The sequence below is a fragment of the Pollachius pollachius genome (assembly GCF_949987615.1).
Source record: "Pollachius pollachius genome assembly, chromosome: 17".
Classification (NCBI taxonomy): Eukaryota; Metazoa; Chordata; class Actinopteri; order Gadiformes; family Gadidae; genus Pollachius; species Pollachius pollachius.
In genome coordinates, this window is record NC_136950.1 from 6,706,179 (window position 1) to 6,722,846 (window position 16,668).

Here is a 16,668-nt window from a genome sequence, read left to right on the forward strand (position 1 = left end):
ATTTGTATAATATTATACCTAATATCACGGCCAAAAGCTATGTGCGCCTCGGATGATATTATGAATCATACAGACTTCGTCTGACGTCTCTGGTGCTTCCACAACAAGTAAAGACTCATAGTGGGGGTTATCTCGGCCATGGTTGAGAAGAGTTGGGTGAAAGGAACTTTGGCCTTGACTCTCTGAAGTCCATATTGAACCACAACATGGAGGAGAAAGGGATTACTTAGGGTACTCGCGGAGCTGAGCTGCCGGACTGCCGCCAGAGCTCCGGCGGCCTCCCTGCCAGGCAGTCTCATGGCAAACTGATAAATTAGACATCTATTTTTGTATGGAATATCCCTGCTTCTGAAATGCACAGACATCGACCGAAATCCCAGGAAAAGTGTTTTTTTCACAATATGTCCCCTTTAAGTTTCACCATTCAGTATAATGATTAATGTATTAGTGAATTGTTCCTTGATACATCTAAACGTGAATATGTATCTCACGCGACTCAAGCCAAACTGCCACGCCCACTCAGTGTTTCATTTATCCAGCCTGACATTAACAGATTAGAGAAAATGTCAGTATATTTCACCCCAGAGGGTTGGTGTTATGTTTCTTAGTGATGCTTTTGGAGATGCCTTGATTGGTATATTATTAAATAAAGCATTAAGAATAACCAATGGAAGGGACCTTTTAAGTTTAATTCATTTAAGTGGTTACCAGTATGATCTACTAGAAAGTGGGAATGGAAGTATGAAGGTCTTTAATCAAGATACCTGTTGCTGCATTCCTAGTACTTCATGACCTACACCCCAAATGTAAACATACCTCCTCCTTACCCCCTACTTGTTTCTTTGTTTTGCTGTTCCTCCCATCGTGTTGTGTTTTCTACCGTTGGGATACACATGCTTGTGGTGCAAGCTCTTAGAAGCTCTTAGAAGAAGGTCGAGCTCTTAGAAGAAGGTCGAGGCCCTGTCCACACAAACGCAAAAACTAAGGCAGATAACACAGAATATAACACAAAAAACGAACACAAAAACCCTCACATAGGCATGCCAGGCCAGCAGGTGGCAACAATGTGTCAACTGATTAAATCAAACAACACACTTGACTGGACTCATTGAGCTTATGATATCACCGTTTTTTTCATCATGGCTGTTCGTGTTCCCCATACATATAAAAACACGTTTTCTCTTGTGGAGGCTGGACATACTATGTTATCCATCAACGCACGGATTGGGGCATGAGACTGCACAGCTATATCCAATAAATCGTATGGAAAATGCAGTATGGCAAAAATACCAGGATGTTGTAATCCATCACGTCGCATTTCGCAGTATGCTAGCCAGCATGCTTTTTGGCTATGCTAACCCACAACCCTCTGCAGTGATGGCCAAAATAACCTAACAAACACACCACATATACAGTACAGATATAGGCACACGTTAAGGCCCATGGTGAAGACATGTCCCAACGTTAGGGGCCTTCAGATGCTCACACAATGCACACACATTCGAATCTATCTGCTGATAACACTCGGCCGCCGCCCGGGGTGCTCAAGGCCAGGCAGGTGTTCTCGAGAAAACTCCACACCAGCCTTGACACACACAACTCGCAACACACAATTTGCTAGAAGAAAACACATAAGACTGATACACCCAGAAGGACATTACGCTCATTCGAAGCAGAACCTCTACGGGGGCGAAGCTCCGGACGACCTCAGCGCTGTTAGGGACTTAGACATTTTCGCTCGATCGATCTCTTACGCCCTATAGCTCAGTATAACCTTTTTCACTTTACTAAATAAATCCGAGGCCCTCGTGCCGACAATTTTATCTCCTCTCCGTCTCAGTTTATCTGTTCAAGTAACTAGGCAGACTATTTTTCCCAACAGCAGCAGAATATATATTGGTGGCACTAAGACTTACTGCTTTCTGCTAAATCTTAAATACATTGAATTTTCTTGCTTTGCCTTTATTTTCTTTTACTTATCTATTTTCTTTTATTATTGTATGGTATTGTGTGACAATGTTTCTATGTGAAGCACTTTAGGTCTGCCTTGTGTCTGAAAAGTGCTTTATAAATAAAGTTGCCTTGCCTTGTCTAGGGGGAGCTGTACAGCTACCCCTTGTACGCAAGAAAAATAATGTGATTTGGAAGACAGTTTCAGCCATGTGTGGTGTTGTTCCCTCTCCTCTCTCCCTAGTACCGGGCAGCCCTGCTCTCTCTGATGGTGGACATTGCCGTGATGCTGGGCGCGCCGAAGAAAGCAGCTCAGGTCCAGATGGAGGAAGTTCTGGCATTTGAAATTAAACTGGCTAAGGTGGAGAAAAAATGGAGGAAATCCTTATTCAATATTGTATTTGAATATATTTATCAATTGTTTGGATAATGATACAAGTACGTAGATCAGTTGGTAAACTAGTTATCTAGCTAGCCAACCATTTAGTTTGTTAGACTGATAGTTAGTTAGCTAACTATCTAGTTATTTAGTTAGTAATAAACCTTTGGTGAAAAGGATGAAGTTAACAAGTGGAGGAATACATTCATTTAACTATATGATTAACCTATCTATAACTATCTATTGTGTTTTTTTCTGTTGATGTTCATTTCTGTTGTCTGTTTATTTGTATTTATCCGTCATCTTGTTGTTGCATCCTTTGTTGGTGCAGATGCTGATTCCGTTCGAGGAGAGAACCAGTGAGAACATGTACAACAAATACACTCTTTCACGCCTACAGCGGCTTATACCGCAGGTACTGTATCCTAGACACACACACACATTCACTGAAATTGTTTGAAATGAAGCATCTGTGATCTCCTATACAACCTAATTCCACAGAAGGCCTACGCATAGCACATTCAAAATGTATAAACTTATGAGTCATGTATTTATACATATAACTATGATCTGAAACGGTGGTAACGACTGTTTCAGGAACAGTTCCACAGTATATGTGTTGGGTGTCTCCTTTTGTCCTCAAACTGATCCTGGCCAAGGCTGGTCTGTTTAGACTGGTACGTCCAAGTGCAAACGTTGGAAAACCAAGGATAAATATCTCTCTACCCCCCCTCTCTCACTAGCTCTCTCCATCTCTCTCTTCCTCTCACTCTCCCTCCATCTCCCTCTCTTGCTCTCTCTCTCTCTCTCTCTCTCTCTCTCTCTCTCTCTCTCTCTCTCTCTCTCAGTCCTTATTTCCCAAGTCATGTAACTTCTCTCTCTCTGTCTCTGTCTCCCTCTCTCTCATTATATATTTCCCTAGTCATGTAACGTCTCTCTCTCTCTCTCTCTCTCTCTCTCTCTCTCTCTCTCTCTCTCTCTCTCTCTCTCTCTCTATATATTCTATATTTCCCTAGTCATGCAATGTCTCTCTCTCTCTCTCTCTCCCTCTCTCTCTCCCTCTCCTTCTCTCTCTCCCTCTCCTTCTCTCTCTCTCTCTCTCTCTCTCTCTCTCTCTCTCTCTCTCTCTCTCTCTCTCTCTCTCTACATATATATATATTCTATATTTCCCTAGTCATGTAGCGTCTCTCTCTGTGTAGTTTGACTGGCTGGCCTACGTCCGGGCTGTGGTGAAGTCCGCCGGGGACCCGTCCCTCTCCGTCTCCCCCTCTGAGCCCGTCATCGTGAGAGCGCCGCAGTACTTTAAAGACCTCTTCAAACTAATCAACACAACCGACCCAAGGTGACACACACACGCGCGGACACACACACACTTAAGGATATGGGGGCACACATGCACACACACATGGACACACGCACACACGTAGGCACACACACACACACACACACACACACACACACACACACACACATAACCACACGCACACACACAAACAAGGATGCACACACGCGAACACACACATAATGACACAGACATACACACACAGACACATACACACATTCGCAGGTACACGCACCAACACACATGCCCATAGACACGCATGCACACACACAAAGACACACACACAGATACGTACGTGATCACTTCATACAGCCTGAGGGTTTCTATTTCTCATTAAATTATTCTAATATATTTTATAATGAGATTGCGTACTGTAATTTAATTGATGCCCTTGCTCTGCATTTGTCTTTGGCTTCCTTTCTCTCCCTCTCCCTTCCTCGCCCCTCCCTCCTCTTTCTTTCTCTCTCTTTCCCCCACATACACACTGTCCACTCGTCTGCACTCTGTCCCTCTCAATCAATTACCCACGCTCTGTCTGGTCACTCTGTCTTTCTTTACCTCTCTCTTTGTCTGTATTTTCCTCTGCTTTCTCTCTATCTTTGTCTCTCTTTGTCTTTGTCTCTCTCTCCATGTCTCTCTCTCTCTCTCTCTGTCTATCTTTGTCTCTCTATCTCTCTCCGCCTCTCTCTCTCTCTCTCAGGACAGTGGCTAACTATGTTCAGTGGAGATCTGTGTTGTCCCGGGTAACCGCCCTGAGCCGGCGCTTCCTCTACCGGTACCTGGACTACGCCCGGGTGAGCAGGACCCACCAGCTCTGCTATGCTGTGGACGTTGTGTCAGGTCACTCTGTCACTTCTAGAGTTGATCTCCTGGTGTCTGGCCACTCTGTCACTTCTAGAGCTGGTCTCCTGGTGTCTGGTCACTCTGTCACTTCTAGAGCTGGTCTCCTGGTGTCTGGTCACTTCTAGAGCTGATCTCCTGGTGTTTGGTCACTCTGTCACTTCTAGAGCTGATCTCCTGGTGTCTGGTCACTCTGTCACTTCTAGAGCTGATCTCCTGGTGTCTGGTCACTCTGTCACTTCTAGAGCTGATCTCCTGGTGTCTGGTAACTCTGTCACAACTAGAGCTGATCTCCTGGTGTCAGGTCACTCTGTCACTTCTAGAGCTGATCTCCTGGTGCCTGGTCACTCTGTCACTTCTAGAGCTGCTCCCCTGGTGTCTGGTCACTTCTAGAGCTGCTCCCCTGGTGTCTGGTCACTTCTAGAGCTGATCGCCTGGTGTCTGGTCACTTCTAGAGCTAATCTCCTGGTGTCTGGTGGCTCTGTCAAAGTTGAAAGACTGTCAGTTGGTCTGTTAGTCAGTTAGGAGAGCAGTTAGTTAGTTAGTTAGTTTGTCTTTTAGTCGGTCAGTTAATAAGTAAGTTTACCAGTAGGTCAGTAAGTCATTCGAAAGTCAGTAAGAGTAAGCCTGGCCATAATTTAGTTAGTTTATTAGTCGGTCAGTTAGTTAGTCATTCCGTATTTTGGTCAGTCAGTTTGTTGGGCAGTAGTCATTAGTTTGTTAGTAGACAGCGGGTTGATATTTTAGATAGTTAGTCAGTTAGTTAGTTAGTAGGATGGTGAAGGTATGAAACTGTTTGCAATGAACACACCCAAATCTCAGTGCTCAAATCAAACTCCTCCTCTCCCACCAGGTTACCACCGGGACCACCTCCCTGATGTCACAGGTGGACAAGTGTGTCGGTTACATCAGGAACCTGCTGCTCCTACCGACCGGACGCCTCTTCATCGACACACACTTCCAAGAGGACAAGAAACAAATGGTGTGTGTGTGTGTGTGTGTGTGTACTCTCCCACCAGTGCAGTGCCGTTTCAAAACGTGTCTGTTTCGGAACAGGCCCTCCGGTAATGCTACTGCTTGAAGATTTCCCTCTCGAGATTTTCCTTCCTCAGGTCCTCGGCCACACATCCACCAAGTGAAGTCTATCAGTTGAACGGTTGTCGAGGAAAATAGAAAGACAGACGCCAGACATCCATACGTACAGAGACTCCTTCCACTTTAGTTAGAATTCCACTTGAAATGCTATTTGTAGATTTCTCTTGATACTTGCATGTGTGTTTCCCGATCAATGCCACACTCACCGATACTGTAAACTTACTACATCATCCAATACTGTGTGTGTGTGTGTGTGTGCTTGTGTTCGTGTGTGTGTGTGTGCGTGTGTGTGTGTCTCGGTGTCTGCGTGTGTGTGTGTCTGTGTGTCTCGGTGTGTGTGTGTGTGTCTCGGTGCGTGTGTGCGTGCGTGTGTGTGTGTGTGTGAGTCTCGGTGTGTGTGTGTGTGTGTGTGTGTCTCGGTGCGTGTGTGCGTGCGTGTGTGTGTGTGTGTGTGTCTCGGTGTGTGTGTGTGTGTGTGTGCGCTCCACCAGATGGAGGAGCTGGTCGAGGGGGTGCGCTGGGCCTTCGTCGACATGCTGGAGAAGGAGAACTCCTGGATGGACGAGGCGACCAAGAAGAGAGCCGTGGAAAAGGCAACGCTTGTTCTCCCTTTAACCTCAGCGCCATCATCACCGCCAGAGCCTCCCGCTCAAGGGCCAGGCAGACAGGGGCCCCCCGGGAACCCCCAGACTTTAGTTGTCATGGAAAATACCTCCCCTTTGTAAAAATCAACCGGCTAGTGTCGTCGAAAAACAAGCGCTCCTCTCTGTTCTTTAGCTGCCTTCGGCGAGTGTCGGGCCCCCAGGAAGGAAGCGAACCGCCGTTCAGACAGACTAGCGGATGAGGGCCCCCGACAGCAGGGATAAAATCCATTATTAATATCATTATCTCCTTGATGGAACCGTAGCCCTGGAGTTGACCGGGCAAGATTTCATTGCTTTATGTGATAGTCATTTACGTTTTTTCTATCTTTCATAATGTCAAAACAATCAGGGAGGTTCACTGCAATCGAAGGATGTTTTTTTAAAATTGCAGTGAAACATAACTACTTTGTTGGGTACTTTGGTGATTACATATTCGTCCCTTGGTGATACTCTTTGATGACGCTCTAAATGCCTTTTATACCGCTGACTCATCTGTCTACCGTCTGATTGGCTGACGCGTCCAGGCTGATGCAGTGCTGGCTAAAGTGGGCTACCCAGAGTTCTACCTGAACGACACCTACGTCAACGAAGACCTGAAACATGTAGGGCCACACACTGTCTGTCTCCCTTCATTCCTGTCCCTCTCTATTTATGCCTGTCTGTCTCTGTATTCATGTCTGTCCCTCTCTATTTATGCCTGCTGTCTCTGTATTCATGTCTGTCCCTCTCTATTTATGCCTGTCTGTCTCTGTATTCATGTCTGTCCCTCTCTATTTATGCCTGTCTGTCTCTGTATTCATGTCTGTCCCTCTCTATTTATGCCTGTCTGTCTCTGTATTCATGTCTGTCCCTCTCTATTTATGCCTGTCTGTCTCTGTATTCATGTCTGTCCCTCTCTATTTATGCCTGTCTGTCTCTGTATTCATGTCTGTCCCTCTCTATTTATGCCTGTCTGTCTCTGTATTCATGTCTGTCCATCTCTATTTATGCCTGTCTGTCTCTGTATTCATGCCTGTCTGTGTCTATTCATGCCTGTCTGTCTCTTTACTCATGTATGGAATAATGAGGGTCCTGATGGATGTTTGTGTATACATGTATTCATGTGTGTGTGTATGTGTGTGTGTGTGTGTTTTTGTGTGTGTGAGAGTCAGTGTTTGTGTGTATATTAATAAATGTGTGTGTGTAAGTCTGTGTGTATTCCAGCTGTCCTTCAGTGAGAGTAACTACTATGGTAACATCTGTTTGTGTGTGTGTGTGTTCCAGCTGTCCTTCAGTGAGACTGACTACTACGGGAACATCATGCAGGTGTTTGGTCACAGCGCGATGGACGACATCCGGAGGCTCAGGAAGAGCGTTCAGCGCACCGAGTGGGTGTTCCTCTTAGCCCTGTGACCTTTGCTATTCTCTCGCCTGCTGCATATAGGACTCAAGTCGAGTTTGGGTATGAAAATGTAACACGTCATTTCTGAAATGATGAAATGACGTGAAATGACATTTTAATATGGAGTGAAACATTTTCATTTGGTAGCTTACATTTTCCTATTCAGATTCGAGTCCTGAGCGCCACTCACCACAAACAACATGAGGCTGTTTCTCTTTTGGGTCAGGCTATAAGCAACCGTGTGCTTAACTACTGCTCTCCCTATTTCCGCTGACGTTTTTTTTTTACCTTGTTACAAAAGCATGCTGAGAACTCTGAAGAAACAATCAGATTATTGGTTAGTTTACATTCAAATTTGGTCAATGTAACTTTTTGTGATCTTTCAGGTGGTACACAAGTCCGACAACGGTTAATGCCTTCTACAGCTCATCCACCAATCAAATCAGTAAGATAAACCATTTCATAAATAAATAAATATCATATCAACACATATAGACACTGAGGGAAGCATTTAATCCCACATAATGTAATATAATTGCTTAGAAGGAACGCAGAACCACTTTTATCTTAACACGCAGATGCACACCACACATGAATATTGACCTAAAGCAAAGAGTATTATAAATAGTACTCTATTTTTAGTCATTTGTAGTGTCAATCAGAATAGAACAGTTGATTACGTAACAACTGACTGTCTCAAGCAAGAGAGAAAGATGGAGAGATAGGGAGAGAGAGAGAGAGAGAGAGAGAGAGGAATATGTAGGGAGATACAGAGGTGGAGAGAGAGGCAGAGAGATAGAGGGATAGAGAGAAAAACTGAGAGAGGAAGAGCTGGAGAGGGGTAGAGAGGGAGAGAGGGATGGAAATGGAGAGGGTTAGAGAGAGATGGAGGGATCTCCATCGCTCTCTGACTCTCACTACCCATCTCCATTTCCATCCCTCTCTCTAGGGGGAGAGAGAGAGTAAGAGTGAGAGAGAGAGATGGAGAGGGGTAAAGAGAGAAAGGGAGAGATTGAGAGGGGTAGATAGAGATGGAGAGGAGCAGAAAGAGAAAGAAAATTGGAGAGGAGGAGAGAGAGAAAGGGAGCAACGGCGAGGTAAAGAGAAGTAGAAGAGATTAATCAAGATGTAAATTACATTTCCCCGTCTCCCTGCCAAGCCTCGACTTATTCAATTGCCGTGCCAGTTGGAGCCCGGAATGAAAAGAACATCAAAAGTGGTGTGTGTTGAATCCGTCCTCCTCCTAATCCAGGGTTCCCGGCGGGGGAGCTCCAGAAGCCGTTCTTCTGGGGGAACGAGTACCCAAGGTGAGGCCAGGAGTACCCACCCACCCTCTCTCACGGCAAGGGGGGCCGCAGCACTAGCTCCACCCAGCCCCAGTCCCTCCTCCACCGAGTTGGTTTTGTGCCGATTAAAGAGCCGTTCAAATGGAATATAATTAAATTCTTCCTTGTTTTAAAGCAGACTTTTGGGGAAAAGGTGGGAGCATTTGAAGCCCTTTGATACAGTAAATGGGACGGCATTTCATGGAGGGCGAGGATAGTGTACCGACAGCCATATATTATTGTTTCTCTTTCTTGTGACAAATGTGCTTATTGTAAGTTGCTTTGGATAAAAGCGTGTGCTAAATGTAAAATGTGAATGTGGTGTGGCAGTCTGAACCGACCCGTTGATGAGTGATTGTTGTTCGCAGGTCTTTAAGTTACGGGGCCATCGGGGTGATAGTCGGACACGAGTTAACCCACGGCTTCGACAACAACGGTAAATTAACCTAGAACAGATGTGTGTGGGTTCAATACCCCATGTCACTATTCTAACCCTAACTGTTCCTTGTGTCTGAATTCACCGTTGGTCGCTTTGGAGTAAAGCAACTGCTGGATACTAAAAAGTAAAATGGATTAATCTGGTCTTTTGTCAAACTTTGTTACCATTTGAAATGGAAAGTGTGTAATTGATTTGTTTGTGCGAAAAGGACGCAAGTACGACAAGAACGGCAACCTGGACCATTGGTGGAGCAATGCGTCCATCACAGCCTTCAACGAGAAGTCCCAGTGCATCGTCAACCAATACAACGACTACCGCTCTGAGGAGGCGGACCATAACGTAAGAGCTCTTCAACCCCATTGGCCACAACCGACATTTTGACAATAATCTAAGAAATAAGATTATCAATGAAAAATAACCAAGCATGAAATTCCAACTGCCTTGAGGGTATTGTTTCTTGTGAAAGACGATGACCCAATGGCTCAAATTGGTGATGGTGCTGGCTTGAACCAATCAGAAGACAGCAGGGGTGTATAATGTGTTTTTGATTGGGCAGGTGCTGGGAAAGAGGACCCTGGCTGAGAACATAGCGGACAACGGTGGAATACGGGAGGCCTTCAGGGTACGGCTCTCTCTCTCTCTCTCTCTCTCTCTCTCTCTCTCTCTCTCTCTATCTCTCTCGCCCTGACACTGTCAGTCTATCTGCCTCGCCTTCTTTGTAAAGCGATGACTATCAGTGATGTGTCTGTTCAGGATAAATTGAGAACCATCGATTGTACATCATGCGGTTAGACCAAAGTGCATGTGTGTGGTCTGTGTGTATTTATTTATGTGTGTCTATGTGTGTGTGTGTGTGTATTTATTGGTCCATGTGTGTGTGTGTGTGTGTGTTTGTGTGCGTGTTCAGGCCTACCGGAGGTGGCTTGACCAGAACAGAGGTGGGAAGGAGGAGCCTCTCCTACCGGGAGTAGGAATGACCAACAACCAGCTGTTCTTCCTCAGCTACACACACGTGAGCACACACACGCACAATAAAATCATACGTACAGTACGAACACCACACGCATGCTATCACTGCACTGCATCCTCGGTGCACTTATACTATTAAAGTTAGGGTAGGCAAGGTGGAGAAACCATTCAGGGTAAACTATGTTTTGAAACCCCATCCCTCTTCAGGCCTCCCTCCAAGGCCACTCCCCCAAAACATGTGACTAGCTCGCTAGCTTTAGCATTAGCTCTGCGGTAGGTCTGAGTGCTCTCCTTATTCTTGTCCGAGCATTTGATTTAATTGATGGCTGTTGTGATATTAAGAGATTTTCAACAAATAGGACAAGAAATGCTTCTTAAAATACATTGCTTACCCTAGCTGAGACTCTTGTGAGGTAAGAAGCCATGTCATACAAGGGAGGAGATTCAGTGGTGGATTGTGTCCATCATTTAAGTCTTCTTTCATTTGAATCACAGCAATATGATGGGTTGCAGGTGAGGTGTTACGCCTACAGACCAGAAACAGCCAGAGAACTGATTCAGACTGGAGCCCACAGCCCTGCAAAATACAGGTGCGCACACACGCATGCACACACACACACACATTCATGTACAATCACACACACACACACACACACACACACACACACACACACACACACACACACACACACATGGACAATAAAACACACACACAGACATGCATGTACAGTCACACACAGAAACATGTATGTTCATACAGACACACACGTATGTACATACAAACTTACACACAGTGTTGTGCCTGAAGGCGTTCATATTTTGGGCGAACGAGAACTGAACGTTACTGTGAACTCGTTCATTCTGGTGTCTGTGAACTGCACGCTCACTTGGTTTAACTTCGTTCAATAGGGGGGTTATTACTTTATCAACACGGCGGATGCGCGCGCAGATCGCCGTGTTGTTTGACCGGTTGCCATGGTAATCTCCGCGTGATTAATTTGCAGTTGCGGTGTTACCAGCTTACTGTTACATTAAACTGTAATCAGAGAACGCGGTTATATGATATAGACCCTATAGTATCTGTCATATAAAGGCTGGGAGGAATCTCAAATTATAAATATATACACTTTATTTTGAAAGTATAGACCGGCTCAATTTCCATTGAAACGAAGGGCGCGGTGATTATTCTTCAAAACGAGAGCTGTTAAATTGTGGAAAATGAATTAAACTGTAATCAGACAACGCGGTTATATGCTATAGACCCTAGAGTATCTGTGGTAAAAATGCTGAGACGAATTTCGAATTATAAATATGGACAATCCATAATGTTAGCTCTCTGGCTCATAGCTCAGCGGACTAGAATACCTCGTAGAATCATTGCTTAATGGCCGGAAACGGAAAGGGGGGCTGTTCATGTTTGGTTGTAGTCTTTTCGCTCGGTTCTCCGTCTCATCAGTAGGGCTAGAACCGAGCGAAAAGACTACAACCAAACGTGAAAACCCCCCTTTTCCGTTTCCGGCCAACGAGCAATGAGTCTTCCAACAGAAATCAATGGGATTTACAAAATGCGCTAAATGTACAATAAAACACGATAGAAACTATTTTGCTACGATACCTGATTCAACCACTTTATTTCATCCTAGAAAAACCACAAAGGGGGCTCAATGTTCAAAATACCAGAAAAAACGAATAGCTCACACCAACATATTGAAAAAAAGAAATATGAAATAGTTCATTTTTTGGAACTGTGAACTCAGTTTAAAATTTTGAATTATGAACGTTTAACTGAACTAGTTCATTTTAAAATTTGTGAACTGAATTTTGAACTAGTTCACGTAGAAAGTGAACTTTCCCAACACTGCTTACACACCTGCCCATACATGCAGGCACACATACACACACACCTACAAAGTGTTTACACACTCTTTCTAGTCGCCATATCAAGCAACCAATAGAAACCTGTGGAACAAACCAGCCAATACGGACGTACAAATTGAGTTCTTGAGACGTGTTCAATTTACAGAGGTTACTTTCCAGCAGATGTCAGATACTTACCTGTTTTTAAACTGAACGGAAGGAGACAACTGTGCTCATAAAAGCGTTTAAAGATTTGAAACATACAATTCTCAAATGAATAGCTTTGTTTGTTATCCTTATTTATTATTATTTACATATAGTCGTTTTGCGACTAAGTGTAAATGTCTGTCTCCGTATTGTGAAAGTGAAAGTAGGCGCTGTGTTCTTCAGGGTCATCGGCTCCATGAGCAACTTTGAGGAGTTCCGCAAAGCCTTCAACTGTCCCGTCACATCCCCCATGAACCGCGGCGCAGAGTCCTGTCGGGTTTGGTAAAAAATATAATACACACAGCCCCCCCCCCCCATGGACCCCCCACTAAACCGCTGTTGGCCCCACCAGAAGAGGGTCAGCTTCAGGGCCCATCAGAACTTCAGATCATATCCAACCGTAGCAGGTCTTAATTCCTATTCAACGCTTTGGTATGGAGTTCGGGGAAAAAGATATTGGCGGCTGACATTTTTATGCTAGTTCTGAAAAGATGTTTGGTATCCCCCCGACATGGGGAATTGTTTCTGATTATAGAACAGCATTATTGAATACATGATTCCGATTGGTCAATAACGTTCCAATGGTGTGTGTTATTTTTTCATAAAAGCTCTGCCTCTTGACACTTCCTCATTAATGTGCTATAAAATAAGATAAAGCAGTATGCAAAAAAGCACCAAGGAAGAATATTTGGATGTCCGTGTATGAGGGCCATAATAAAACCATAATGTTATAAATTAAATTATGGTCACTCATATCTAGTCATTGTTGGTTTTTATTGGGAAATAATGTTCTTTGTCGTACATTATATAATATGGAATGCCATTGAAGTCACTATTGAATAAAGAAACAATTACATACATAAATAAATATGCCTATTAAATAAATATATAAGGACATTTTATAAATCCTGAAATAAATAATTGACGCAATAAAATTATAAATAAAATAATAAATATTATAAATTATAAAATAATATATAAATGAGTCAATATAGTCTAATAAATAAATATTTATTTATTTAACTATATTGACTTATTTATATATGTATATTCACATTTATTTATATATATTTTTTGTCAAGATGTTACTTCATGTATTTATTTAATATTGACCAAAATGGCATTTCATAGTATAAACCAAGAATGACCTGAATGAAATAGCCGGTAATGGTATATAGGGAACACATTGTAAGAACCAAGCCTCATTAAAAAAACTCTCATTACCAACGTTGTATTACAGTTACATCATACAGTATTTTGTTTTAATGTCTTCCGGTATTTCTTAAGTCTTGTTACGTTTTTTTCCAATTCACAGTACAATATATATACACAATTAACAACCCTTGCTAAGCAAAGGCAAATCGACATAGCTTTGTATAGCAGAAAACCCAGCCATCAGGAAGTGGCTGTGTATTTGTCTTGCGGGCAGAAAACAGTGAGTGAAAAAGACGAGAGTCGTCGATGCGGTTAGAAATGCCAAGATGACACACTGTATGAAACACTACCTTTTTTTTTGTTGCTATTTCTTTATTTAAATCGCTGCTGCCCTAGTTGTTATTCTGACAGCTTTTCAACTATATCAGACGTTTTGGGTATGTTTGTTTTTCACCTCTCCATGGTTCGCTGGCTTCCTGTTTGTGTGGCTTGTTTGTTTCTGTCAATAAAAACATCAAAAGCTCCATTTGGGTATGCGTTCGTCTCAGGTACGAGCTGTAGGGGAGAGTACAGCCTGAGAACAGGCTGACAGACAGAGAGACAGGCAGACAATGAGAAACTCAAGGGTAGGCAGAGAGCCATAGAGAGTTGTACAAACACACTGTCAGACAGACAGAAATGCAGGGACTGGTGGGCAGAGAGACAGACAGTTATACTGACGCAGTGTCAGATAGACAGTGATATAGACAGGGAGACGGGTATGCAGATAGACATTTATACAGACAATGTCAGACAAACAGTGATAATGGCAGTGAGACGGATAGGCAGAGACACAGACAGTTATACTGATACAGTGTCAGACAGACAGTAATAAAGACAGTGAGATGGGTAGGTAGAGAGACAGACAGACAGACGTCGGAGGGAAACTCCGATGGACACATAAGAGATCGATGTGGAAGACAGAACAAGGTGATAGATGGAGAGAGGTACATGTATTGAGATATTGTTGTTATTGATATCATCAATATTACAGCCTGATCAGTTGGACCCACATGCACAGATACACACACACACAGACACACACACGGACACACACGGACACACACACACACACGGACACACACGGACACACACACACACACCTCATTAGTTAGGTTTCTATTCTAACGTAAGTCTGCATTCCTAGTTTGTTCACAAAATGGATTTGAACCTTTTGTATGAAAAAAGGTTATGTGGCTCAGAAGTTTTGTGTTTGTCTCAGAGGTGGTGTGTATATGTGTATTTGTGTGTGTGTGTGTGTGTGTGTGTAGGGTGCAGTGTGCAGGCGGGAGGTTTTGGGCTTAATGAGGTATTTTTGCCAGCAACACCAGCAGTGCAGCATTGATACATCAGTTAAAGAGAGAGAGAGAGAGACCTTCTACGTTATAGCTGAGCTTCTGATCCAACAGTCCGACAACCTTATAGCTGTGCTTCTGAAACAGCAGGCCTAGAAGAACTTCTGGTCCAGCAGTCTAACGATGTTACAGGAGAACTTCTGGTCCAGCAGTCTAACGATGTTACAGGAGATCTTCTGGTCCAGCAGTCTAACGATGTTACAGGAGAACTTCTGGTCCAGCAGTCTAACGATGTTACAGGAGAACTTCTGGTCCAGCAGTCTAACGATGTTACAGGAGAACTTCTGGTCCAGCAGTCTAACGATGTTACAGGAGAACTTCTACAGGGAGAGGACACAAAAAGTCTGCGCCGGAAACCCGGAGCAGCGAGGGCCGGAGTTATACTTTGCTACCTTCGTTACGAAGATATTCTACAGAAGAGAACTCATTTGCAGGAATTTATAAAGCTTTCAGAAGGGGATTTTAATTAGTTTTATTTCTACAGGGGTCAGTCGACACAATGATGATTTGAGACCTTTAAAGTCACTTTTCTCATTCTGCTGGTTGAGTTTTTTGTAAGCTTACTACGGGGTGAAGGATCCACGCCTCCAGCAACCTGTTGGTCAGAACAAATATGAAGCAAACCAGAGGGTGTTTCCTGGATTTCAGTTTGTGGGCCATCAGACTTTCGATATTAATCTCACACTAAAGTCTCAAAGTTGTGAGACTAATCTTGTCCAAAATCTGGCATATCTTTTCAAATAGACAGATTAAAAGGTGACTCATTATTATTTTTATTGACAAGCAGGGATGTCTTATTCTCCTTTTCATCTCTCTCTTGAAGGAATTATCAGTAAATAATAGATTATCCCTGTGGAATCCGTGTCTGTAGAAAAGGTCGGCCGTGTGTCATTCTATACCTATCCAATAGGGGGCACTGTGAATGCGATTTCAACATACATAGGCCTACTAGTTGTTCAGGAACCAACAATCTTACAATCCAGCCGTTACAGAGCATACTTTAAGACTGATTTCATTAGAATCCAATTTGGCTATTAGAGATGTCTATTCTGGCAGGGTGGAATAGCTTTCACCTTCCACATTCAGGTTTAGCGATTTTTATTTCATATTTTCATTATAGGAGCTGTCAGACGTTATATCCTCCTACTCCCAAGTTTGTGTATGTGCGTGTGCGTGTGTGTGTGTGTGTGTGTGTGTGTGTGTTAATGCCAGAGAGAGACGGAGGAAACAGAGAGAGTATATTTGTATTCGTGGCCTTTTAGAAACAACAAAAGATTTGATTATCATCTGAGGAGAGAGCGAGAAAGATAAGAAGAGGCAGAATGGAGAGAGAGGGGGAAATGGTGCCTTAGAGTGTTCCATGATTGATACATGTTTTTCAGCATCTCTCTCTCTCCCCCTCTCTCTCTCTCGCTCTCTCTCTCTCCCCCTCTCTCTCTCTCTCTCTCCCCCTCTCTCTCTCCCCTCTCTCTCTCTCGCTCTCTCCCCCTCTCTCTTTCTCTCTCTCGCTCTCTCTCTCTCTTTCTCCCCCTCTCACTCTCTCTCACCCCTCTCTCTCTCTCTCTCTCTCTCTCATTTTCTCTCTCTATCTCTCACTCACTCTCATGAAGATGGAATCTTCGGTTTTCCTCTTAGAGGCAGGAATGGAGTCAACTGTCGTAGTCTGTCGCTCCTCTGGCCTTTCCCTCCCC

At 43.7% G+C, this 16,668-nt stretch overlaps 1 protein-coding gene across 1 annotated transcript in view; it reads left to right on the forward strand.

The window, feature by feature from the left end:
- The window catches only part of phex (phosphate regulating endopeptidase homolog, X-linked), a gene marked incomplete at both ends in the record, with an annotated part of 19,100 nt that extends 6,386 nt beyond the window's left edge, over positions 1 to 12,714 (forward strand). Inside the window, 16 exons of the mRNA XM_079754364.1 lie at positions 2,195 to 2,311; positions 2,661 to 2,744; positions 3,529 to 3,671; positions 4,372 to 4,465; positions 5,365 to 5,493; positions 6,098 to 6,199; positions 6,775 to 6,852; positions 7,514 to 7,617; positions 8,018 to 8,076; positions 8,884 to 8,938; positions 9,325 to 9,392; positions 9,604 to 9,734; positions 9,952 to 10,017; positions 10,303 to 10,407; positions 10,878 to 10,954; positions 12,612 to 12,714. Coding sequence (XP_079610490.1) covers positions 2,195 to 2,311; positions 2,661 to 2,744; positions 3,529 to 3,671; positions 4,372 to 4,465; positions 5,365 to 5,493; positions 6,098 to 6,199; positions 6,775 to 6,852; positions 7,514 to 7,617; positions 8,018 to 8,076; positions 8,884 to 8,938; positions 9,325 to 9,392; positions 9,604 to 9,734; positions 9,952 to 10,017; positions 10,303 to 10,407; positions 10,878 to 10,954; positions 12,612 to 12,714 — 1,515 coding nt within the window. The remainder of the gene's footprint in view (positions 1 to 2,194; positions 2,312 to 2,660; positions 2,745 to 3,528; positions 3,672 to 4,371; positions 4,466 to 5,364; positions 5,494 to 6,097; positions 6,200 to 6,774; positions 6,853 to 7,513; positions 7,618 to 8,017; positions 8,077 to 8,883; positions 8,939 to 9,324; positions 9,393 to 9,603; positions 9,735 to 9,951; positions 10,018 to 10,302; positions 10,408 to 10,877; positions 10,955 to 12,611) is intronic.
- Between the last annotated feature and the right edge of the window lie 3,954 nt (positions 12,715 to 16,668).